Source organism: Panulirus ornatus, chromosome 42 (assembly GCF_036320965.1).
Source record: "Panulirus ornatus isolate Po-2019 chromosome 42, ASM3632096v1, whole genome shotgun sequence".
Lineage (NCBI taxonomy): Eukaryota > Metazoa > Arthropoda > Malacostraca > Decapoda > Palinuridae > Panulirus > Panulirus ornatus.
Genome location: NC_092265.1, coordinates 24602450 through 24628624, shown reverse-complemented (window position 1 = coordinate 24628624; position 26175 = coordinate 24602450). Strand labels below are relative to the sequence as shown.

The 26175-nt window shown below is 39.2% G+C and overlaps 1 protein-coding gene across 1 annotated transcript in view; it reads right to left on the bottom strand.

Moving 5' to 3' along the window:
• Positions 1-232: 232 nt before the first annotated feature.
• Positions 233-26175, bottom strand: part of LOC139761986 (methanethiol oxidase) — a 38546-nt gene continuing 12603 nt past the window's right edge. The window contains exons 7-12 of the mRNA XM_071686757.1: positions 24952-25046; positions 21549-21736; positions 9681-9826; positions 7786-7908; positions 4184-4334; positions 233-3998 (exon numbers count right to left, since the gene is read on the bottom strand). Coding sequence (XP_071542858.1) covers positions 4232-4334; positions 7786-7908; positions 9681-9826; positions 21549-21736; positions 24952-25046 — 655 coding nt within the window. The 3' untranslated portion in view covers positions 233-3998; positions 4184-4231. The remainder of the gene's footprint in view (positions 3999-4183; positions 4335-7785; positions 7909-9680; positions 9827-21548; positions 21737-24951; positions 25047-26175) is intronic.

Genomic DNA, 26175 nt, shown 5'->3' with positions numbered 1-26175 from the left:
TTGTGTAGAGAATGCCTGCATTCCCCATGTGGGTGAGGCAGAAAGAAAAGACACTACTTGGGTCAAAGGAGTGCAACCTGACAACCAGTGAAGTGCAAACTCACTACTCAGCCGTCACCAACCCTTTCAATACCCTAGCAGGTAGTACCGGTAAGATACTTCCATGGTTGGTGGCTGCCTACCAACCACTACCTACTGTATGGGTGCAGTGGTGTGACTATAAATAAACAGATAGATAAAGAAAGGTTTATTAAATTCAAGCAGCCATTCAGCTGAAAATATATGACTGAAGAATTACATAATAAGGGGGTCATAATAGTTACTGGTTAATTAATCACAAAAGAGCTTAAGATCAAGGTAGGGCTGGATACTTCTAAATTTTGGATAAGCACAAGAGTGAAGTATATCTACATAGTACAGGAAGTTTCAGAGTAATTCTATGTTTTACACATTCAGTGGCGATTAGTTGAACATCATACAATATAAAGTTGCACACTGGCTTAATTGCTGTAGTATTGTCTTAACGTACAATGTGTATCTAATAGTGACCATTAAGAGATGTATATTTACATAATTGATGAACTGCAGTAATGTGTTACATTAAATATTAAATGGTGAACATTAAGTGATAAATATTTTCATGATGGTTGTTACAGTAATGCAGTGGTTTGACATACACATAATCATGGGAAAACTAAGCTATCCACTTGCTTAGCTATGCATTTGTTCATGAACTGTTTCTGTAATTTACAGGATTAAGTACAGGACAATTCTTGAATCTGTACCAGCAGTGGTTAGTAGAAGGTGATTGTGGTGATGGGTGTCTATGTCAGTGAAAGTTAGTCTTGGTGGTATGGTGCCGATATCTGTCGGAGTCCTGGTTTGTACAATGTGATTGTCCCTCTGACCCTTGTTGGTCAGAGGGCCAGAGAATATGCCAGAAGGCAACTGCCGCTCAACACAAACCTATAGATAGACTGTCACAGAATGAGTCACTGATTCACTTGTAACGGTATCTTATATGTATCACTTTTTCACAATCAAATTCATTGAAGGTAGACACTCATGTGTGATGGTCAGTCAAATCTGGTATAATCTAAGTATCAAGCTGGGAGTTCGGGGGTAGGGGGAGAGAGTTCAGGTCGACAAGTTAACCTGTTGGCAGTCCAAGAGCACTATTGACACACAGCCTACCCCATCAAAGGTGGGATGAGGTGAGTGTGGGGTATACTGCATTTGGGGGACTTTCCCACTGTTCTGTTTGAGGTGATGGAAGGTCATGTTGGACAAGACTGAAAAGGTTTGAAATGGGTTAGAGAAAATCCTACTCCTCTGAAAACTCCATTGAAGAGCCTCAGGATTTTGAGATGAAGCCTGGAAGCCAGCAATAAAGTTAGCTGACCATTTTTTGTCAAATATGAGTAAGATGGTGTTGCGTATCTTTTGTGTATGTGTAGTGGAACTATGTTTAATGTTGATATCTGTTGCTACTGAAACTATGCAGGAAGGGGGGTTTCTTAATGACTTATGATGTTAGTGCCTTTCCTTAGTAGTTTTATGGGATTGCCTACTTCCTCCTTTGAAATGTGGGAGACTAAATCATTTTCAAACTCTTAAAGGTGTAATCCTTTTGAAAACAGTAATTAGAGCTTTCAGTACAGAATTTCTTTTCCTTTGAATGACTGTTTTCAACTTAGCTTTCCCAATAACATCCTTACTAAAATTCATTTCAGAATATTTAAAACTAATCCACCACTTATAATTCTCCAACATGAACAACAATTCTTATATCTGACCTAACCTTTTCAAGAACTTTCATTACAATTTCATTTGCAATCACTTTCAGCCTCTTTCCTGTACATGTATCGATTAACTAGCCCACCACTCTAACTCTTCCTTTGATTTAGCATAAAACAACTGCAGCAACTTCACTTCTGCTTCTCCATGGTTAAGTGTCATAATGCAATCGCCCATCCTCACTCTCATCTCAGGCAAAGCCCCCCTCTGTGAGAAGACTAAATGACCAAAGTGACATCTCACAACTTTAACAGAGTTAACACATATACTTCAAACCAGCAATTATAACCCTACTTAAGCTCACATATGCAATACTCACATTATAGAAGCTATCAACAACATTAAAGTACATTGAAGGCACTCTATATGGATTCAAAACATACATATGCCTTTTCTAAATGAAAAAATGCTGCACATACATTTTTCTCTAAAACTTTCTCCACTCTCTTTAGAATTGCAAAGATCAGATATGCACACTGACAGTAAACAAAAGTTTAAAAAACTGTACAAACAAAAAAATTCAAGATGGGGCCACATAACTGCACAACTCCCTCTCTGTACACGGGCTCCTCATTCGATGTGTCCCCATTTAAAGTAGATTCAGTATTACCTGTCATAAAACTAAAACAAGTAATGAACAAATACTTCCTACTAAATTCCAAGATACTAATTAGGATATGCTCTATGTAGTATTCTGCCCACAATCCACTTTTCTAACATACAAGTGCATTACAATTATTCATGTACAATTCACTTAAAAATGCTAGGTGTCACAGCAACCCACACACACAATTTGTTTTGATTAACTGTACCCTCAATGCCCTATGCACATTGTTGCCACATTTTCTGTTGCAGTTTAAGATACTGAAGCTCTCAAATTGTTGTAAATCCATTATACATAATTCTCATAGCCTCTGTAGGTTAAAAATCTAGAGATTAATAAACAAGTACTTCTATAGTATACATCCAATACAATGCACATCCTTTTATATTGTATAAGGGTGCAAACACTGTGGTATTTTCCTGCCCTTGCATCTGGATCTTTAGAAAAAAAAAAGTTATTTCAGTCATCCTCTGCTTCTCCTCCAGCTGTCAAGTTTGAACAGAATATCAAAGATTTGGTTGGCTAAAACCTTATCAAACTCTGCTAAATGATTAAGAAGTGCCCAGCATCTAGTGGTTATGCTAATGACATGAAAGAACATAGACAAACTATCAGTCTTAATATAAAACTGGATGTACTAATGCTACATCATAGTGAATGAAGTCCTATCAAAATCAGTACAGTGCTTTACTCTTTTGTATGATAATCTTTAACATACAGACATAACACAAAAGAGCATATACAAGAAAATGTATCCAGAAATATTCCCCAAAAATGTATCCCTTTTTATGACTAGTCTTTGATAAACCTGACTTTTTTATTTAATGCAGCTTTCACTTAAGACATTTAAAAGAGGATCCTGTGTACTGTACAAATAGGAAATTACAAGTTATTACACTCATGGGGCCCCATGTTCTCACTTATCTTTTCTATTACAAAATTTTTGAACTTTTCAATCTTCAATGAATATACCATTTCCCCAACTTCAAGTATTCTACTAATCTACATGCACGCATGTATGTACATGTGTAAACATATTTTACCTAAGAGAATACAAAAGTACGCATGCATGAAGTGCATGAAGAAAATTGATATACATATGATCCTAAGTTACTTGTACTATTATATAAAGTGAATAGACATGACACTTTGCTCTCTTTTCTAACATGAAAATAACCCCTTTTGAAGCAATTTACTTCAGCTATGTAGTAATACTGCACATACACCATTACACAGAAGTACCACTTCATACTGCTAAATATATCTCTTCAACCTCTTTCCAATTTTCTACTGAAAGAATACATAGCATATAAAAAATCTGCTGGTGTTCTTCCTCTATTTAGTACCAAATGATGACACAACTGGTTAATAATGCTACCACAGCCCTAGAAATATACATTACTATTCTTACAATTCTTTAGCTCTAGCAACAAAAAGTATGTATTTTGAGGTGTCATTATCATGAAATATACAGCTATCATCAACCTTCTGAAATCCAAATATAATTCCCTACACTTAAGGCATGCGTTCATACAGCTTTTACTTGTGGGCCACAAACATAGTGTAGATGGTTACTCGGTGAATCTACATTTCGTAGCTGAAAAGTAAAAGCACAACTAAATTGACTTAGAAATATATCATCAAATAATCCTAGTCCTAACAACGGTAACTATTCAACTGACACCTCTGTGTGTCAAAGATTCTACCAGCTTAAAACAAACGCATATTATCACTGGTTAGATTACTAATATTTTCTCTTTACAAGACCTAATCTTTGCATACCTGCAATGGTCTAAGCAGTTTCAGTACTGCTAGAACATCGTATAACCCTTAAATCTTGGATGATATGAAAGATTCAGGCTTTTTGTTGTGATGACATGTGTGTGAGTCAGGTGAAAGCCAAATATCTGATGTGCAGTCACCACCTGGGTACCTATCAAATTTTTTAAAACCATTAGTTACATCAAACTGTGATACATCATAAGGACTAAAGCAATACATTACAAATTACTTCAAATAATGCTACATGGTAGAAAAACAACCTACTAAGAAATTTAATAATCTTTTGGTAACCAAGTCCAGACCTGAAAGTCTTTAGAAAATACAGGAAGGAAATTTTCCAACAATACTTTTTAGTTTGTCATAAAGAATTAATCTAAATTTGCTGCTATTAATGTGCATACACAACCTCCATTCCATCTGCAGAAAAATTAAAAAGCCTCAAATCCACACACCTACATATGCAAGTAAGTGTACAAGGAAAGGAAGGATATGCATGTCCCTGTGAAAACCTAACACAAACAAACAAGCAATCAAGAAAAACAGTTCATGGTTCTGAAAACTCCCAATGAAGCACTGACAGGTAACAGCTATGTTCATTCAATTCAACTGTAAGGCAACGATGGGACAAATGCAAAAAAATCTAAGTTTTGAAGAATGAATATTTCTCTCTGGGCAGTGTCCCCTGAACTAAAAATCTCCATGATCTCTCTTGGTTAGAAGCCACTAACCCATCCTTCTAGTAAAGTTAATGCTTCTTGCCCTTCACTAACCACCTCTGTCCAGTGGATTAGTAGGTTTATGATTAAAGGTCAGGTCAAACTTGGATACATGGGCCATCATAGTGCCAGCACTTGAAGCAACAGCTCCCAAAAACACAAATGATGAATGATTTCACAAGCGATGTCAAATGTCAGAATTCCACTAAAAATGATATCCTAAAACCCACACACATATACATAGTGTCTGCAAAAAACCCTGTCTGCCACCTCATAACATTTTCAGACGATGTCACACTTACATTTTAGTACCATGTCATCTCTCCTCTGCCCTTGATTATCATCTGCATATGTCTGGGCATGGAACTGGTACAGTTCCTCAAGAATTCTAGATCCATGTTTTGGGTCTATAGGATCTTGGTCTGAATGAGGCAAGGCACTGATGAGTTATTGCAGAATGCATTCGCTTGATCGAGCATTCTGAGCACCCAGTACACCAGTGCGCCTACAAATCTCACCTGTAATCACATTTTCTTGCTTTCAGGTGAAAACTCAGGCTTTCTCCCCCTTAGAAAGGCAAGAGCCAACCATCTTGAAGCACAGATGGGAGAAACAAAGTGCCCAGAAGTAAAATTCCCAGTCAAGTGGTAGCCAGGGAAGAGTAAAGAGCATCCCTCCTTCAAGATGGCACACAAGACACACTGAGGTGAGTCGTTGGTACTCACACCATTTGAAAAACTACTCTTAGTGAAATAGTGCGCAATGATTTTACCCTTAGAGCATCATAAGACTGTACCCACAATAAACTTTACCTGTGCATTTTCTTTGAAAATACATGGGGGACAGAAAATGTCTTTTGTGACCACAGTACATATATCACAATAAACACAATTAAGCCATGGGGGATAAATCCCATAAATATACTAGAAATGGAAAGGCAGAGGCACCAAGCTTTTGTCTATTTTTCAAGATATCTTCAGGGCAACTTTTGCCTTTAAACACAATGATGCCATGGGGGATAAATCCAATAAATATACTAGAAACGGAAAGGCAGAGGCACCAAGCTTTTGTCTATTTTTCAAGATATCTTCAGGGCAACTTTTGCCTTGAAGATGTCTTGAAGATCTCTCCTTTCATACATCCCCTCATCTACCCTAAAGTTTAATTCAGCTCCCATGGTTCTGTCCATTGCCATATCCACTCACAAGCACCTACTAAACTTTACTTTCTCCAAGTTCTCTTAGGTTAAAACTAATATTCCAGCCAACCTGTCCCTCTCTCTCTCTACTGCTACATTTAAAAACCTAAAATTCATTTACATTAGCTCTTAACTTCCTCCTTTTATACATTCTCACGAGCTCAGAAACCAGCTTTTGCAGTTTCTCACTTGAATCTGCCACCACAGCCATGTCGTGCAACTGACCTCTAAGACCTCCCCCAACTCCAACAGACAACCGACCTGCCACTTTCTCCATGATCCACAAACTCACCTAACTTACCATCCCAATGATTGACAGGTAAAACAGCTGTGGTGACATCATCAAATCCGTTACAGACCAAACTTCACTTGGAACCTCCTTTCTTCCCAATCACACAAATGCCTTACTCTTCACTGCCAATAACTTTCTTCCCACACCATATATTCTTAACACCTTTACAAACCATCACTCTAAATTCTATATTACTGTATTCAAAAATACATTCATTTTATATTTATTCACTTATTTTGCTTTGTTGCTGTCTCCAGTGTTAGCAAGGTAGCGCAAGGTAATAGATGAAAGAATGGCCCAACCCACCCACATACACATGTATATACATATATGTCCACACACGCAAATATACATACCTATACATCTCAACGTATACATATATATACACACACACAGACATATACATATATACACATGTACATAACTCATACTGGCTGCCTTTATTCATTCCCATTGCCACCCCACCACACATGAAATAAAGACCCCCTCCCCCTCATGTGTGAGAGGTGGCCCTAGGAAAAGACAACAAAGGCCACATTCGTTCACACTCAGTCTCTAACTGTCATGTAATAGTGCACCGAAACCACAGCTCCCTTTCCACATCCAGACCCCACAGAACTTTCCATGGTTTACCCCAGACACTTCACATGCCCTGGTTCAATCCATTGACAGCACATTGACCCTGGTATACCACATCGTTCCAATTCACTCTATTCCTTGCACACCTTTCACCCTCCTACATGATCAGGCCCCGATCACTCAAAATCTTTTTCACTCCATCTTTCCACCTCCAATTTGGTCTCCCACTTTTCCTCATTCCCTCCACCTCTGACACATATATCCTCTTTGTCAATCTTTCCTCACTCATTCTCTCCATGTGACCAAACCATTTCAAAACACCCTCTTCTGCTCTCTCAGTCACACTCTTTTTGTTACCACACATCTTTCTTACCCTATTATTACTTACTCGATCAAACCACCTCACACCACATATTGTCCACAAGCATCTCATTTCCAGCACATCCACCCTCCTCTGCACAACTCAATCTATAGCCCATGCCTCACAACCATATAACATTGTTGGAACCACTATTCCTTCAAACATACCCATTTTTGCTTTCATTTTATGGTTGATAAAAGGGTGGATAATTAAAACTTTCATAAACTACCCTGAATATCACTGTAAATTTCAGCAATGATACTCACCAAATCAGACCTTTTACTATTTTTCTCCTAGCACTACTACCTCTAGTTTTGCTCCTTATCTATTCTGCACTCACACATTTTCTTCGATTTTTCCTAAACTACAAAATGCAATTAGTTTCATCATGTCATATTTATACCAATCCAAAGAGTTACTCTGCATTACTACAAAACTATTGGACTTTCTCAATACCTGATTTCATGAGCTAATGCAGGTCCATCAGGTTCTTTCCCAAAGTCAACTAAAAAGTTCTTGTTTAAGGTAAGGCCACCTTTCTGTGTGTCAACATCAATCTGCAGCATTACTGATCCATTCCTGAAGACTCAAGAAAAATTAATATTAGATGACTTGTATATGATAATACATAAAATCATCTCCATTATTTTTTCACAGAAGGAAATGTGCCTCCACTATGAATTTATCTAAGTCTACAAAAGTGCCACTCAACATCTTACCTTATATATATGATTATTCATACTACTTATAGTAACAAAGACTACAAAAGGGAATGTTATCACAATGCAATTTACATCATATTTTATGATAAAAGAACATAAATATAAAATTGCAAAAATGAGAAGGTGCAAAAATGAAAAGTTATGAGTTAACCGGCAGAAAAAAAGTGAATACAAGGATAAGTAACTTCTAAGACAAAGAATGATTCAGTTCTGGTTTGGGTGCAACAAAAGAAAATTGTGGAATCAGGATACAAGGAATATCAAAATATCATGATGGAATGATACCAAGGTAAAATAAAATGTGCTATAAGCCACTAGTTTTTGAAGGATGACAAATACAATGGTTTGTGATAACAACCACAGCAAAAGCTACTACATGTGAAAAAGTCTATCAGCCTCTTGTGAGCAGTTTAAATACAGAAGACTCCTCTCCTCTCCCTACATTATCTCTTTCACTGATGACTTATGAAACTTAACACTCCCTGTATCTGAGATCATTATGAAAGAATAACATGGTTTCATGAGTGGTCGAGGATGTGTGGATAAAGTGTATAAAGAATTAGTAAAGTACTTAGAGGATCTGAAGGAATTGCATGTTGCATCTATGGATCACTAGAAAGCCCACGATAGGGTTGATGGAAATGACTTGTTGAAGGTCTCAAAAATACATGCTGTGGAAAGAAAGCTACTAGAAGCAGGAAGTTTTTATCAGAGCATACAGTGTTTATGTAAGTAGGTAGATAGGAGAGGAAGTGGATCCATGTGAAGGTTAGTCAGCAACATGGGAGTGTGATGTCACCATGGCTGATTAATCTATTTATGGATGGAGAAGTGAGGGAGATAAATAGAAGGGTCTTGGAGAGAAGGAAAAGTATGCAGTTTGTTGGGCATGAGGAGGCTTGGGAAGTCAGTCAGTCATTGTCTGCTGATGACACAGTGCTGGAAGAAGATTCAAGTGAGAAGCTGCAGTAATTAGTGTCTGAGTTTGGGTGAGTGTGAGACAGGAGGAAGATGAAGGGAAATGTGAATAAAAACAAGATTATTAGGTTTAGCAAGGCAAATGGATAGATTAGGGAGTGTGAGTTTGAATTGGAAAAACTTGGAGGAAAAAAGTATTCTGGATGCCTGGGAGTGGACTTGGGTTAAGTGAGGCAATTGGAATATGAAGAAAACCATTAAGGAGAAAAGAAAGATGGATTCAGTAAATGAACTTGCGATGTATAAGGATACTTCTGAGGATAATACTAGGGAAATGACTACAATTTATTTTCAATGAGATTCAAGGGTGAATGTTGATGCAAGTTTCCCCTGATCAATCAGTTTAGTGTGCAAAATATTTACTATGTAGTGATCTAGTAGAATACAAAAACTGATCACTTTATCACACTGTATGGAGGATCTGGGAGCATTATATTTGACTTAGGTTTCATGCACATTATCCACAATGCAATTGTAAATGAAAGTTGTAAATAACTAGATGACATATATCTAGCTCCATTTTTCAGTTTACTTAACTGTATTTTTACTTGGTATCCTAAACCTAACTATATTCCTTGAATCCATCCTTGTACTTGCATAAATTTAAAATAATTCACAATTAGAAACTTAATAAAGACAACTCTCAATTACTTAGCTATCTCTGGGTAAAACTGCTTGTCCCACGAAGAGAAGAGAGAGTCTGTGACATAGAGACGTTCCCCATCTAATGATAGCTGCAACATCTGGGGGCTGCCTTCAATCTTCCGCCCCTGAATATATACTGGATCTGGTTGTTCCTTGACAGAAGGGATGACAGAATAAATGTAATTTAACTTAGCTCTTGGCAATACCAAAGATTATAAATTTCTTCATGAAATCTTGAATCTTGTCTCATGATATGCAAAACTCCTTATAACAAATAAAGGAGCCATTATATTCTTAGAAATCTATTTAATGTGTATTTTCTTCACATACAGAGATGACCTCAAACTTACACCATAGCACTCTAACACTTCACGAGCAATGACAAACATGTAGCACATCATGCAGGCACAACAACAACTTGCTCAGAACAGAATGTCCACATCCTTAGAGAAATCAATCATCAACATATTCATCCCCTCTCATAGGCAAAATCAATCAACCACTTCTAATCAACAAAATTCCAACCATATTGGGCATCACATATCAAACATACATGAAACTGACTCCCTATGCCATAAACCAATGTAAAAGGCCACAAACAGACCAATCTCCACCAGAACACTTACCAACACCAATTTCAGACACATAATCCATCTAGTCCACTCTAAACTACAACTTATCCACCAGGTCATCTATCCTTCATAAGCAAACTTTTCAAAACAACAAACTTCACAAAACATCCTAGCAATCACAAATACTTAGAATCCCCTCAAAAAAATCTAACAAAATCTTGCCTAAACATGTTTAGCAACCAATTTTTGCAACAGTACATGGCCACCCAAAACATTTCATAACTAATAACCATAACCTCAATGAGAAATGAGCTCAAACCTTTCTCATATGATAAAATCCAAAACTTATAGAGCTCCCTCCCTCAGCAAATACATGTTCACACTGCAAAGCATCACCAAACACTAAATAGCTCTACTCACCACCATCACCACCCATTCTACTCTGTCATAAACACCACTCTACCAATCATGCACACACCTAAAATTACACTTCTTTAACATGTACAAGTTGTACTTTCTTGTATTCATTATGGACATTACCCATAAATCCAAAAGCATAAACACTGATTCATCACAAGAACCAACATATCCAAGATGCAACTTCCACTCTAAAGATACTGAACACCAACTCGACAGTCAAGTGTCCAACACTCTCCACTTTTCCTCACTCCCCTCATTATCATGTGCATAAGCACTAAATATCACCCACCTGACATATTCCACTTTTTACGCTGTGGAACCTCATGTAGGGAGAGTCCTGTGAGTCTGTCTGTCTTCAATTTTTTCATACATGCTTGCCATTTCCCATGTTAGCAAGGAAGTTTCAAGAACAGATGATATAGCCCCTTGCTTTGTTTTTCCATTTGAAAAGTAACACAATAAAAGAGAATTTCCAGCCACCCACTCCCACTGCTCTTAGTCGTCTTCTACAACATCCCGGAAATACAGGGGCAGTATTCTTTCTCCCATAACTCCATACATATCATCATCATTTTCATCATTATCATTATTATACTTGATAACTGTTTCCCACTTTAACAAGGTAGTGACAAGAGACAGATGAAGAAAGACCCATCCCCCCATATACACATATATACACATGCAATCACAAACACATATTAATCATATGTTCTATTGTACTTGATCGCCATTTCCCAGCATCAGCAAGGTGGTGCCAGGAAATGGACGAAGAACGACTCATCCACTCATACATACATAAATGCCCAAACACATACAAATATATATCAACAGGTTTGGATGGTATTGCAGTGGAATCTATTAAAAAAGGGGGTGACTGTATTGTTGACTGGTTGGTAAGGTTATTTAATGTATGTATGACTCATGGTCATCCCTGGGGATAGGGGATTAAGAATACTTCCCACGTATTCCCTGCGTGTCATAGAAGGCAACTAAAAGGGGAGGGAGCGGGGGGCTGGAAATCCTCCCCTCTCGTTTTTTTTTAATTTTCCAAAAGAAGGAACAGAGGGGGCCAGGTGAGGATATTCCAAAAAAGGCCCAGTCCTCTGTTCTTAACGCTACCTCGCTAATGCGGGAAAATGGCGAATAGTTTAAAAAAAAAAAAAAAAAAAAAAAAAAGACTCATGGTGAGGTGCCTGAGGATTGGCAGAATGCTTGCATAGTGCCATTGTACAAAGGCAAAGGGGATAAGAGTGAGTGCTCAAATTACAGAGGTATAAGTTTGTTGAGTATTCCTGGGAAATTATATGGGAGGGTATTGATTGAGAGGGTGAAGGCATGTACAGAGCATCAGATTGGGGAAGAGCAGTGTGGTTTCAGAAGTGGTAGAGGATGTGTGGATCAGGTGTTTGCTTTGAAGAATGTATGTGAGAAATACTTAGAAAAGCAAATGGATTTGTATGTAGCATTTATGGATCTGGAGAAGGCATATGACAGAGTTGATAGAGATGCTCTGTGGAAGGTACTAAGAATATATGGTGTGGGAGGCAAGTTGTTAGAAGCAGTGAAAAGTTTTTATCGAGGATGTAAGGCATGTGTACGTAGGAAGAGAGGAAAGTGATTGGTTCTCAGTGAATGTAGGTTTGCGGCAGGGGTGTGTGATGTCTCCATGGTTGTTTAATTTGTTTATGGATGGGGTTGTTAGGGAGGTGAATGCAAGAGTTTTGGAAAGAGGGGCAAGTATGCAGTCTGTTGGGGATGAGAGAGCTTGGGAAGTGAGTAAGTTGTTGTTCGCTGATGATACAGCGCTGGTGGCTGATTCATGTGAGAAACGGCAGAAGCTGGTGACTGAGTTTGGTAAAGTGTGTGAAAGAAGAAAGTTAAGAGTAAATGTGAATAAGAGCAAGGTTATTAGGTACAGTAGGGTTGAGGGTCAAGTCAATTGGGAGGTAAGTTTGAATGGAGAAAAACTGGAGGAAGTAAAGTGTTTTAGATATCTGGGAGTGGATCTGGCAGTGAATGGAACCATGGAAGTGGAAGTGAATCATAGAGTGGGGGAGGGGGCAAAAATCCTGGGAGCTTTGAAGAATGTGTGAAGTCGAGAATATTATCTCGGAAAGCAAAAATGGGCATGTTTGAAGGAATAGTGGTTCCAACAATGTTGTATGGTTGCGAGGCGTGGGCTATGGATAGAGTTGTGCGCAGGAGGGTGGATGTGCTGGAAATGAGATGTTTGAGGACAATGTGTGGTGTGAGGTGGTTTGATCAAGTAAGTAATGTAAGGGTAAGAGAGATGTGTGGAAATAAAAAGAGCGTGGTTGAGAGAGCAGAAGAGGGTGTTTTGAAATGGTTTGGGCACATGGAGAGAATGAGTGACGAAAGATTGACCAAGAGGATATATGAGTCGGAGGTGGAGGGAACGAGGAGAAGTGGGAGACCAAACTGGAGGTGGAAAGATGGAGTGAAAAAGATTTTGAGTGATTGGGGCCTGAATATGCAGGAGGGTGAAAGGCGGGCAAGGAATAGAGTGAATTGGATCGATGTGGTATACTGAGGTCAATGTGCTGTCAATGGATTGAATCAGGGCATGTGAAGCGTCTGGGGTAAACCATGGAAAGTTCTGTGGGGCCTGGATGTGGAAAGGGAGCTCTGGTTTCGGGCATTATTACATGACAGCTAAGAGACTGAGTGTGAACGAATGGGGCCTTTGTTGTCTTTTCCTAGTGCTACCTCGCACACATGAGGGGGGAGGGGGATGTTATTCCATGTGTGGCGAGGTGGCGATGGGAATAAATATAAGCAGACAGTATGAATTATGTACATGTGTATATATGTATATGTCTGTGTGTGTATATATATGTGTACATTGAGATTTATAGGTATGTATACTTGCGTGTGTGGACGTGTATGTATGTACATGAGTATGGGGGTGGGTTGGGCCATTTCTTTCGTCTGTTTCCTTGCGCTACCTCGCAAACGCGGGAGACAGCGACAAAGCAAAATACTAATAATAATAAAAAAAAATACATATACACACACACATACATATATACACATATACATATACTTGCTTGCCTTCAATCCATTCCTGACACCACTCCACCCCACAGGAAACAGCATTACTGCCCCCCACTTCAGTGAGGTAGTGCCAGGAAAACTGACAAATAAATGTCACATTCATTCACACTCAGTCTCTAGCTGTCATGTGTAATGCATCGAAACCACAGCTCCCCATTCACATCTAAGCTCCACAGATCTTTCCATGGTTTTCCCCAGACGTTTCACATGCCCTGGTTTAGTCCACTGATGGCACGTCGACCCCAGTACACCACATAATTCCAATTCATTCTTCTATGCATGCCTTTCACACTCCTGCATGTTTAGGCCCCGATTGCTCATAATCTTTTTTCACTCCATCCTTCAACCTCCAATATTCAATATATCAAGGCGAATGTTCAAACTACAAAGGCATAAGTTTGTTGAGTACACTTGGAAAATCATATGGGAGGATACTGGTTGAGAGGGTGAAGATCTATACTGAGCGTCAGATTGGTGAGGAGCAGTGTGGTATCAGAAGTGGTATAGGATGTGTGGATCAGGTGTTTGCTTTGAAGAATGTGTGAAAAATACTGAGAAAAACAGATGGATGTGTATGTGGCATTTATAGATCTGAAGAAGGCATATGATAAGGTTGACAGAGATGCTTTGTTGAAGGTATTAAGAATATATGGTGTGGTAGATAAGCTGCTAGAAGCAGAGAAGTTTTTTTTATCAAGGGTGTAAGGCATGTATACGAGTAGGAAGGGAGGAGAGTGATTGGTTCCCACTGAAGGTCAGTCTGTGACAAGGGTGTGTGATGTCACCATGGTTGTCTAATTTGTTTATGGATGTGGTGATGAGGGAGGTAAATGCAAGAGTTTTGGAGAGGGGGGCAAGTATGCAGTCTGGTGGGGATGAGGGGGCCTGAGAAGTCAGTTAATGTTCGCCAATGATACAGCACTGGTGACTATGAGTGAGAACCCGCAAAAGCTGGTGACTGAGTTTGGAAGTGTGTGTAAAATGAGAGAGTTGAAATTAAATGGAAATAAAAACAAGGCTATTAGGTTCAGCAGGGCTGAGGGACAATTTTCTCTATCCTGAGAATGCCTCTCACCCTCCAACATGTTTATACAAAGGAATTCAAACATAAACAGACCACTGGGCCTCAATCACCCTAAGCCCTTCTCCTTGTCCCCTAACTTTTGACAAATATATCATCTCAGTCAATCTCTCCTCATTTATTCTCTCCATATGTGCACCCTCTTCAGTTCTCTCAACCATACACTTAACACTAACACACTCTCTTACCTTATCATTTCTTGCTTGATCAACCCTTCTCACACCACACTGTCCTTGAGCATCTCATTTCCAACACATTCATCCTATCCTGTACTTTTCCTTATCTTAGGCTCATGCCTCATATCCTTACAACACTGTTATGATGGCAACATCATCAAACTAACCTATTTTTACTCTTACAGATAGTGAGCTTGCTTTCTGCACACTCCCCAATGTATCAAAAACCTTAAATTGGAATGGGGGATCCTAAACTATGGCTTACTTCTGCCTCCATGTTTCTATCTTTCTACACTTCACTATCTTCTAATACAATGGCCTTTCATCCTACCAGGAAAAATGTGTCCAGAGGGTAGCAACAGGAAATCAGCAATGCATATACCATCAAGATTGAACCTAAGTCCCAAGTTTCAATTCTATGCTGTTACCTATGTGCAAGACACAATTTCCATATGTGCGAGGGCAACGTTTTCCCTAAGTGGCTCAGAATCACTCCATGTACAATTCACTTTGGATAACTCAGTAACTGTAAGTCCCATGCAAACGTAAATGGCTTACGGTAAGAAATAGGAGAGTTTGGTAAAGTGTGTGGAAGAACAAAGTTAAGAGTAAATGGGAATAAGAGCAAGGTTATTAGGTACAGTAGGGGTGAGGGTCAAGTCAATTGGGAGGTGAGTTTGAATGGAGAAAAACTGGAGGAAGTGAAGTGTTTTAGATATCTGGGAGTGGATCTGTCAGCGGATGGAACCATGGAAGCGGAAGTGGATCATAGGGTGGGGGAGGGGGCGAAAATTTTGGGAGCCTTGAAAAATGTGTGGAAGTCGAGAACATTATCTCGGAAAGCAAAAATGGGTATGTTTGAAGGAATAGTGGTTCCAACAATGTTGTATGGTTGCGAGGCGTGGGCTATGGATAGAGATGTGCGCAGGAGGATGGATGTGCTGGAAATGAGATGTTTGAGGACAATGTGTGGTGTGAGGTGGTTTGATCGAGTAAGTAACGTAAGGGTGAGAGAGATGTGTGGAAATAAAAAGAGCGTGGTTGAGAGAGCAGAAGAGGGTGTTTTGAAATGGTTTGGGCACATGGAGAGAATGAGTGAGGAAAGATTGACCAAGAGGATATATGTGTCGGAGGTGGAGGGAGCGAGGAGAAGAGGGAGACCAAATTGGAGGTGGAAAGATGGAGTGAAAAAGATTTTGTGTGATCGGGGCCTGAACATGCAGGAGGGTGAAAGGAGGGCAAGGAATAGAGTGAATTGGAGCCATGTGGTATACAGGGGTTGACGTGCTGTCAGTGGATTGAATCAGGGCATGTGAAGCGTCTGGGGTAAACCATGGAAAGCTGTGTAGGTATGTATATTTGCGTGTGTGGACGTGTGTATGTACATGTGTATGGGGGGGGGGGGTTGGGCCATTTCTTTCGTCTGTTTCCTTGCGCTACCTCGCAAACGCGGGAGACAGCGACAAAGTATAAAAAAAAAAAAAAAAAAAAAAAAAAAAAATTTTCCTTTTACCATATGCTTGCTTTTCCCACCTTACCAAGGAATCATCAATTACTGAGCCTTCAAGGGAATATCCCTGCTTTGCTCCTTTTTCTGCTAATGCTTTTAAAAATAATACAGATGAAATGATTTTGCAGCCCTTTGCTACTGGCCTTTTTTGTCACCTTTGACATTCAGGGGTTACATTGGTACTATTCCTTCTCCTTTATTCCAAGGAATAAAATACTGTATAGATAAATAGATAGGTAGATGCAGAGAGAAATAAATGTATAAAACAGAGATTTTTTGATGGATTTTCATAAACACTGAAATGCAATCAACTATGACTATTCAAAAAAGTAATCACTAATTCTCCAGCAGTAAATCAGGAAACTCATACTTACTTTCAGCTCAGCATCATAAGTAACCTTTACAGGGCCACTCTTCACAATAGAGCCACCCAAAAAGATTTGTCCCACCAACTTCGGGTGTTCAGGGTCTGTAATGTCATACTGGCGAATATCCCCATGTGCCCAATTGCTGAAGTACAGGAAACGGTCATCCAAGGAGATAAGGATGTCTGTCATTATACCTAAACAAGACAATGGGAAATCAGTTCGGACTGTGACAGACTTTTCTGAACCTAGACAAAATAAAGCACATAAGGTCATACTCATACATCACAGACAATCAAACCAAATGGCAAACTTAGCTATCAAAGGCAAAAGTACACTAAATTCAACAACCAATTACTGGCTCACCTTATATATACACATCTACCTCATCTTCAAATCTATCATCAGATGCTAACACACTGTCTATTCGACACCAGCATTACTCATATTTTATCCATGAAGAAATCGTATGTATTAGAAGGGGTGAAAATCTTAATTAAGGGCCTCCCTATCTTTGTTCCAAAGACCATGAAAATCTATACATTTCTAGAGCTTAAGAAAGATAACTACAACTTAAATGGTAAAACAGCAATGATATGGGGGTTACACAATTCACCTCCTCTCTGCATAGACTAATGATTCTCTCATCTAGAAAGAAAACTTAAATATCTCACTTTTTGAAGACAGTAAAAATCCAATGATTTTCTTGAAACTTTTATTGCAACAATGCTAATCTCCAATAGATGTTATCCTAATCTACAAGCTCAGAATGCATCATAAAATTGCTACTCCTTATCTATTACATAATCAACTTATATTCTTAACCATTCATCACTACCATGCCCCTCTTTCAATCTTTACGTTTCCTATGAATTGAATAAATTCTTACAAATGGTGCTCTAAAACTTGAGGCAAATAAAAAAAGCCAAGGAGAATCCTAAAGACTACAAAATAAAGTAATATTCTAAAATGTATAATGACAGCACAAAAGAACCAAAATTTTCTTTTAAGGATTTAAGGGTGCAGAAACTTACAAAAAAAAAAAAAAGTCAAAATTTCCACTCAACTTGGAGCATGCTTTATTTCACACAACAGACATACAGTCTCTACTTCACAGATAACACTCAACAACACTTAAATCAAAGAGCTCATTCTACTGTGACTCTAGATTTTCCTGCAGTGAGCAATATATGCAAGCCCTGCCTTTTGGCAGAATGGTAAGAGCAACGCACAGAAATAGTAGGTAGGAACATTGGGCAGGAGCATTAGGTAATAATTGGTAGGAACATTATGCAGGAGTATTAAATAGATGTAGTCAATAGGAACATTAGAGAAGAGCCTCTGCAAACATTGTTCTAGAGTTGCCCTCTGCCAGCAGCCTCTTAAGGGTAAGGCACTAAAGGTTATGAAGTGGCAATGGAGTTTTCTAGTTATGGAGACTAAATCACTGAGGCCACCCCTTTTGATAGGGGAGTTCCAGGGAGGAAGTGGCACATTCACCTTAGGTGACACACACACATGACATGGGAAGAAATTTTTCTCTTTTATCCCAAGGGATTTTACGTATATATACGCATAAATGAGCGGATGGGCCATTCTTTGTCTGTTTCCTGGCATTACCTCACAAACAAGGGAAACAGTGATTATGTATAATAATAATAATATTTACATATATATATTCTTTTCATATATATCCACCATTTCCCACATTAGCAAGGTAGTGTTAAGAAAAGAGGACTGAGCCTAAGAGGGAAAATCCTCACTTGGCCTGCTTCTCTTTTCCTTTTTTTTAAAAGTGAAAACTGGAGGGGATAATTTCCAGCCCCTTGCTCCCTCCCCTTTTAGTCACCTTTTACAACATGCAGGGAATACATGGGAAGTATTCTTTCTCCCCTATTCCTTGGATAGGGGAGGAAGAATTCTACCTTCGTACTCCCTGAGCATCGCAGAAAGTGACTAAAGGGAGCAGGGGGTTGGAAACCCTCCCCTTCCTGTACTTCAATTTCTTAAAAGAGGAAGCAGGTGTCAAGCAGGGAGAGCTCATCCTCCTTAAAAGCTCAGATTGGGGAGTCTGAATGTGTGTGGATGTAACCAAGAGGAGAAAAAAGAAGGTAAGTAGTTTCTTTGAGGATAAAAACCTGGATATTCATTCTAGCTCTGAGTGCAACGAAGCTCATGGGTAAACAGGAAGAATAGTTTGGAAACGTCATGTGAGTGAAGTCAGGGGTTGGCGAGAGGACAAGAGTTAACGCAGGAGTATCACTACTCCTAAAGCAGGAGTTGTGGGAGTGTGTGATAGAGTGTAAGAAAGTAAATTCTAGATTGACATGGGTAAAACTGAAAGTGGATGGCAAGAGATAGGTGATTAATGGTGCTTATGCACCTGGTCATGAGAAGAAAGATCATGAGAAGCAAGTGTTCTGGGAGCAGCTAAGCGAGTTGTGTCAGTAGTTTTGTTGCACGAGACCAGGTGTTAGTGGTGGGTAATTTGAATGCAAAGGTGAGTAATGTGACAGTTAAGGATTTGGTATGCATGGGGTATACATTGTTGTGAATGGTAATGGTGAATAGCTTGTGGATTTGTGAGCTGAAAAAAGACTAGCGACTAGGAATACCTAGTTTAAAAAGAGATATATACACAAGTATAGTTATGTGAGTAAGAGAGATGATTAACAGGCATTATTAGACAATATGTTAATTGATAGGCATGTGAATGAGAGACTTTTGGATGTAAATATGTTAAGAGGGGCAGGTAGTGTAATGTCTGATCACTATCAAAAAATGAGAGAATGTCAGGATAAAAAAGCAGTGAGAGTAAGTGATCTATGAAAGGAGACCTGTGTGAAGAAATACCAGGAGAGATTGAGTGTAGGATAGCAAAAGGTGAAAACACATGAAATGAGAGGAGTGGTAGAGGAATGTAGATTAAAAAGGGGAGCCATCTGAAGGATATAAGTAACAGGACGGGTGTTCAAACCTTAGCTTAAATTTTGCTTCACTCAAAGTAGTATTTTCATGGGCAACACACATTTATCTGAGTTACAGAATAAATATACAGCATAACAATTACCTGTTTCCCCACCTATCGATATCTTTGATACCTGTTCCCTCCTGGGAGTTCCTCAAAGGGGTGGCCACAGCAACAGAGTCACCATAACTTGTGAACCACAGTGCTGATCGGTAGCCTTTTGTGCCACATCCTTAAAAGCCCACTGGCAGGGCGATAAATCTAGTGCAGTGTTTACAGAGGCTTCTACCTAATTCCCACTGACTACTTCTACCTAATGCCATTTCCCTGTAACCAAATTCAAAAAGATTTCATACCAAATTAAAAGGTCCATTGAGCACACTGTAAAAGGAAAGAGCATAGTAACATCCATATGAAGTCCTGCAAAGAGAAAGGTATAACTTACCAGGCATCTCTGGAAGGGCCCAACCCTCCACCTTCTTAGGAGGAATACTAATTACTTTTTGGGCTGCATATGTACCATCATCCTTCTGGTAAAATCTAACAAAAAAAAGAAAACCTGCTTTACAAATGTATCTTAATGACTCATCTTTAATCTAATATGCAGTGCTTTTTCATCTGAGTAACTAGCCAAAGTCAAAACTGACATTTGCTGACACAACACATTAATCACTATACCTGGTTTAAAATGAGAGGTATACACAAGCATGTTGTATGGTTGCGAGGCGTGGGCTATGGATAGAGTTGTGCGCAGGAGGATGGATGTGCTGGAAATGAGATGTTTGAGGACAATGTGTGGTGTGAGGTGGTTTGATCGAGTAAGTAACGTAAGGGTAAGAGAGATGTGTGGAAATAAAAAGAGCGTGGTTGAGAGAGCAGAAGAGGGTGTTTTGAAATGGTTTGGGCACATGGAGAGAATGAGTGAGGAAAGATTGACCAAGAGGATATATGTGTCGGAGGTGGAGGGAACGAGGAGAAGAGGGAGACCAAATTGGAGGTGGAAAGATGGAGTGAAAAAGATTTTGTGTGATCGGGGCCTGAACATGCAGGAGGGTGAAAGGAGGGCAAGGAATAGAGTGAATTGGAGCCATGTGGTATACAGGGGTTGACGTGCTGTCAGTGGATTGAATCAGGCATGTGAAGCGTCTGGGGTAAACCATGGAAAGCTGTGTAGGTATGTATATTTGCGTGTGTGGACGTGTGTATGTACCTGTGTATGGGGGGGGGTTGGGCCATTTCTTTCGTCTGTTTCCTTGCGCTACCTCGCAAACGCGGGAGACAGCGACAAAGTATAAAAAAAAAAAAAAAAAAAAAAAAAAAAAAATTTTCCTTTTACCATATGCTTGCTTTTCCCACCTTACCAAGGAATCATCAATTACTGAGCCTTCAAGGGAATATCCCTGCTTTGCTCCTTTTTCTGCTAATGCTTTTAAAAATAATACAGATGAAATGATTTTGCAGCCCTTTGCTACTGGCCTTTTTTGTCACCTTTGACATTCAGGGGTTACATTGGTACTATTCCTTCTCCTTTATTCCAAGGAATAAAATACTGTATAGATAAATAGATAGGTAGATGCAGAGAGAAATAAATGTATAAAACAGAGATTTTTTGATGGATTTTCATAAACACTGAAATGCAATCAACTATGACTATTCAAAAAAGTAATCACTAATTCTCCAGCAGTAAATCAGGAAACTCATACTTACTTTCAGCTCAGCATCATAAGTAACCTTTACAGGGCCACTCTTCACAATAGAGCCACCCAAAAAGATTTGTCCCACCAACTTCGGGTGTTCAGGGTCTGTAATGTCATACTGGCGAATATCCCCATGTGCCCAATTGCTGAAGTACAGGAAACGGTCATCCAAGGAGATAAGGATGTCTGTCATTATACCTAAACAAGACAATGGGAAATCAGTTCGGACTGTGACAGACTTTTCTGAACCTAGACAAAATAAAGCACATAAGGTCATACTCATACATCACAGACAATCAAACCAAATGGCAAACTTAGCTATCAAAGGCAAAAGTACACTAAATTCAACAACCAATTACTGGCTCACCTTATATATACACATCTACCTCATCTTCAAATCTATCATCAGATGCTAACACACTGTCTATTCGACACCAGCATTACTCATATTTTATCCATGAAGAAATCGTATGTATTAGAAGGGGTGAAAATCTTAATTAAGGGCCTCCCTATCTTTGTTCCAAAGACCATGAAAATCTATACATTTCTAGAGCTTAAGAAAGATAACTACAACTTAAATGGTAAAACAGCAATGATATGGGGGTTACACAATTCACCTCCTCTCTGCATAGACTAATGATTCTCTCATCTAGAAAGAAAACTTAAATATCTCACTTTTTGAAGACAGTAAAAATCCAATGATTTTCTTGAAACTTTTATTGCAACAATGCTAATCTCCAATAGATGTTATCCTAATCTACAAGCTCAGAATGCATCATAAAATTGCTACTCCTTATCTATTACATAATCAACTTATATTCTTAACCATTCATCACTACCATGCCCCTCTTTCAATCTTTACGTTTCCTATGAATTGAATAAATTCTTACAAATGGTGCTCTAAAACTTGAGGCAAATAAAAAAAGCCAAGGAGAATCCTAAAGACTACAAAATAAAGTAATATTCTAAAATGTATAATGACAGCACAAAAGAACCAAAATTTTCTTTTAAGGATTTAAGGGTGCAGAAACTTACAAAAAAAAAAAAAGTCAAAATTTCCACTCAACTTGGAGCATGCTTTATTTCACACAACAGACATACAGTCTCTACTTCACAGATAACACTCAACAACACTTAAATCAAAGAGCTCATTCTACTGTGACTCTAGATTTTCCTGCAGTGAGCAATATATGCAAGCCCTGCCTTTTGGCAGAATGGTAAGAGCAACGCACAGAAATAGTAGGTAGGAACATTGGGCAGGAGCATTAGGTAATAATTGGTAGGAACATTATGCAGGAGTATTAAATAGATGTAGTCAATAGGAACATTAGAGAAGAGCCTCTGCAAACATTGTTCTAGAGTTGCCCTCTGCCAGCAGCCTCTTAAGGGTAAGGCACTAAAGGTTATGAAGTGGCAATGGAGTTTTCTAGTTATGGAGACTAAATCACTGAGGCCACCCCTTTTGATAGGGGAGTTCCAGGGAGGAAGTGGCACATTCACCTTAGGTGACACACACACATGACATGGGAAGAAATTTTTCTCTTTTATCCCAAGGGATTTTACGTATATATAGGCATAAATGAGCGGATGGGCCATTCTTTGTCTGTTTCCTGGCACTACCTCACAAACAAGGGAAACAGTGATTATGTATAATAATAATAATATTTACATATATATATTCTTTTCATATATATTCACCATTTCCCACATTAGCAAGGTAGTGTTAAGAAAAGAGGACTGAGCCTAAGAGGGAAAATCCTCACTTGGCCTGCTTCTCTTTTCCTTTTTTTTAAAAGTGAAAACTCGAGGGGATAATTTCCAGCCCCTTGCTCCCTCCCCTTTTAGTCACCTTTTACAACATGCAGGGAATACATGGGAAGTATTCTTTCTCCCCTATTCCTTGGATAGGGGAGGAAGAATTCTACCTTCGTACTCCCTGAGCATCGCAGAAAGTGACTAAAGGGAGCAGGGGGTTGGAAACCCTCCCCTTCCTGTATTTCAATTTCTTAAAAGAGGAAGCAGGTGTCAAGCAGGGGGTGCTCATCCTCCTTAAAAGCTCAGATTGGGGAGTCTGAATGTGTGTGGATGTAACCAAGAGGAGAAAAAAGAAGGTAAGTAGTTTCTTTGAGGATAAAAACCTGGATATTCATTCTAGCTCTGAGTGCAACGAAGCTCAAGGGTAAACAGGAAGAATAGTTTGGAAACGTCATGTGAGTGAAGTCAGGGGTTGGCGAGAGGACAAGAGTTAATGCAGGAGTATCACTACTCCTAAAGCAGGAGTTGTGGGAGTGTGTGATAGAGTGTAAGAAAGTAAATTCTAGATTGACATGGGTAAAACTGAAAGTGGATGGCAAGAGATAGGTGATTAATGGTGCTTATGCACCTGGTCATGAGAAGAAAGATCATGAGAAGCAAGTGTTCTGGGAGCAGCTAAGCGAGTTGTGTCAGTAGTTTTGTTGCACGAGACCAGGTGTTAGTGGTGGGTAATTTGAATGCAAAGGTGAGTAATGTGACAGTTAAGGATTTGGTATGCATGGGGTATACATTGTTGTGAATGGTAATGGTGAATAGCTTGCGGATTTGTGAGCTGAAAAAAGACTAGCGACTAGGAATACCTAGTTTAAAAAGAGATATATACACAAGTATAGTTATGTGAGTAAGAGAGATGATTAACAGGCATTATTAGACAATATGTTAATTGATAGGCATGTGAATGAGAGACTTTTGGATGTAAATATGTTAAGAGGGGCAGGTAGTGTAATGTCTGATCACTATCAAAAAATGAGAGAATGTCAGGATAAAAAAGCAGTGAGAGTAAGTGATCTATGAAAGGAGACCTGTGTGAAGAAATACCAGGAGAGATTGAGTGTAGGATAGCAAAAGGTGAAAACACATGAAATGAGAGGAGTGGTAGAGGAATGTAGATTAAAAAGGGGAGCCATCTGAAGGATATAAGTAACAGGACGGGTGTTCAAACCTTAGCTTAAATTTTGCTTCACTCAAAGTAGTATTTTCATGGGCAACACACATTTATCTGAGTTACAGAATAAATATACAGCATAACAATTACCTGTTTCCCCACCTATCGATATCTTTGATACCTGTTCCCTCCTGGGAGTTCCTCAAAGGGGTGGCCACAGCAACAGAGTCACCATAACTTGTGAACCACAGTGCTGATCGGTAGCCTTTTGTGCCACATCCTTAAAAGCCCACTGGCAGGGCGATAAATCTAGTGCAGTGTTTACAGAGGCTTCTACCTAATTCCCACTGACTACTTCTACCTAATGCCATTTCCCTGTAACCAAATTCAAAAAGATTTCATATCAAATTAAAAGGTCCATTGAGCACACTGTAAAAGGAAAGAGCATAGTAACATCCATATGAAGTCCTGCAAAGAGAAAGGTATAACTTACCAGGCATCTCTGGAAGGGCCCAACCCTCCACCTTCTTAGGAGGAATACTAATTACTTTTTGGGCTGCATATGTACCATCATCCTTCTGGTAAAATCTAACAAAAAAAAGAAAACCTGCTTTACAAATGTATCTTAATGACTCATCTTTAATCTAATATGCAGTGCTTTTTCATCTGAGTAACTAGCCAAAGTCAAAACTGACATTTGCTGACACAACACATTAATCACTATACCTGGTTTAAAATGAGAGGTATACACAAGCATACATATGCGAGTATGAGAGATGGTCAAAGGGCATTACTGGATTACGTGTTAATTGATAGGCGTGGAAAAGAGACTTTTGGATGTTCATGTGCTGAGAGGGGCAGCTGGAGGGATGTCTGATCATAATCATGTGGAGGCGAAGGTGAAGATTCGTAGAGGTTTTCAAAAAGGAAAAGAGAATGTTGGGGAGAAGTGAGTGGTGAGAATAAGTGAGCTCGGAAAGGAGATTTGTGTGAGGAAGTACCAGTAAAGATTGAGTGTAGAATGGCAAAAGATGAGAGCAAATGACATGAGTGGATGAGGAATAGGACATATTTAGGGAAGCAGTGATGGCTTGTGCAAAAGATGAATGTTGAACAAGAAAGGTGGGTGGGGGCAGATTAGAAAGGGTAGTAATGAGTGGGGTGAAGTAGTAAAGTTGTTAGTGAAAAAGGTAAAAGAGGCCTTTGGATGATACTTGCAAGGAAGGAGTGCAAATGACAGGGAGATGTATAAAAGAAAGCAGCAGGAGGTCAAGTGAAAGGTGCACAGGTTGAAAGAGAGGGCAAATGAGAGCTGGGGTGATAGAATATCATTAAACTTAAGGGATAATAAGATGTTTTGGAAGGAGGTAAATAATGTACATAAGACAAGTGGGGGCAAGTGGGAAGTAATAACAAGTAGTGATGAAGTGAGAAGGAGATGGAGTGAGTATTTTGAAGGTTTGTTGAATGTGTTTGATGACAGAGTGGCAGGTATAAGGTGTTCTGCTCAGGGTGGTGTGCGAAGTGACAGGATCAGGGAGAAAGGTTTGGTTAAGAGAGAAGAGGTAGTGAAAGCTTTGCAGAAGATGAAATCCAGCAAGGCAGTGGGTTTGGATGGTATTCCTGTAGAATTCATTAAGAAAGGGGGTGACTGTGCTGTTGATTGGTTGGTAAGGATATTCAATGCATGCATGGATCATGGTGCTGTTGATTGGTT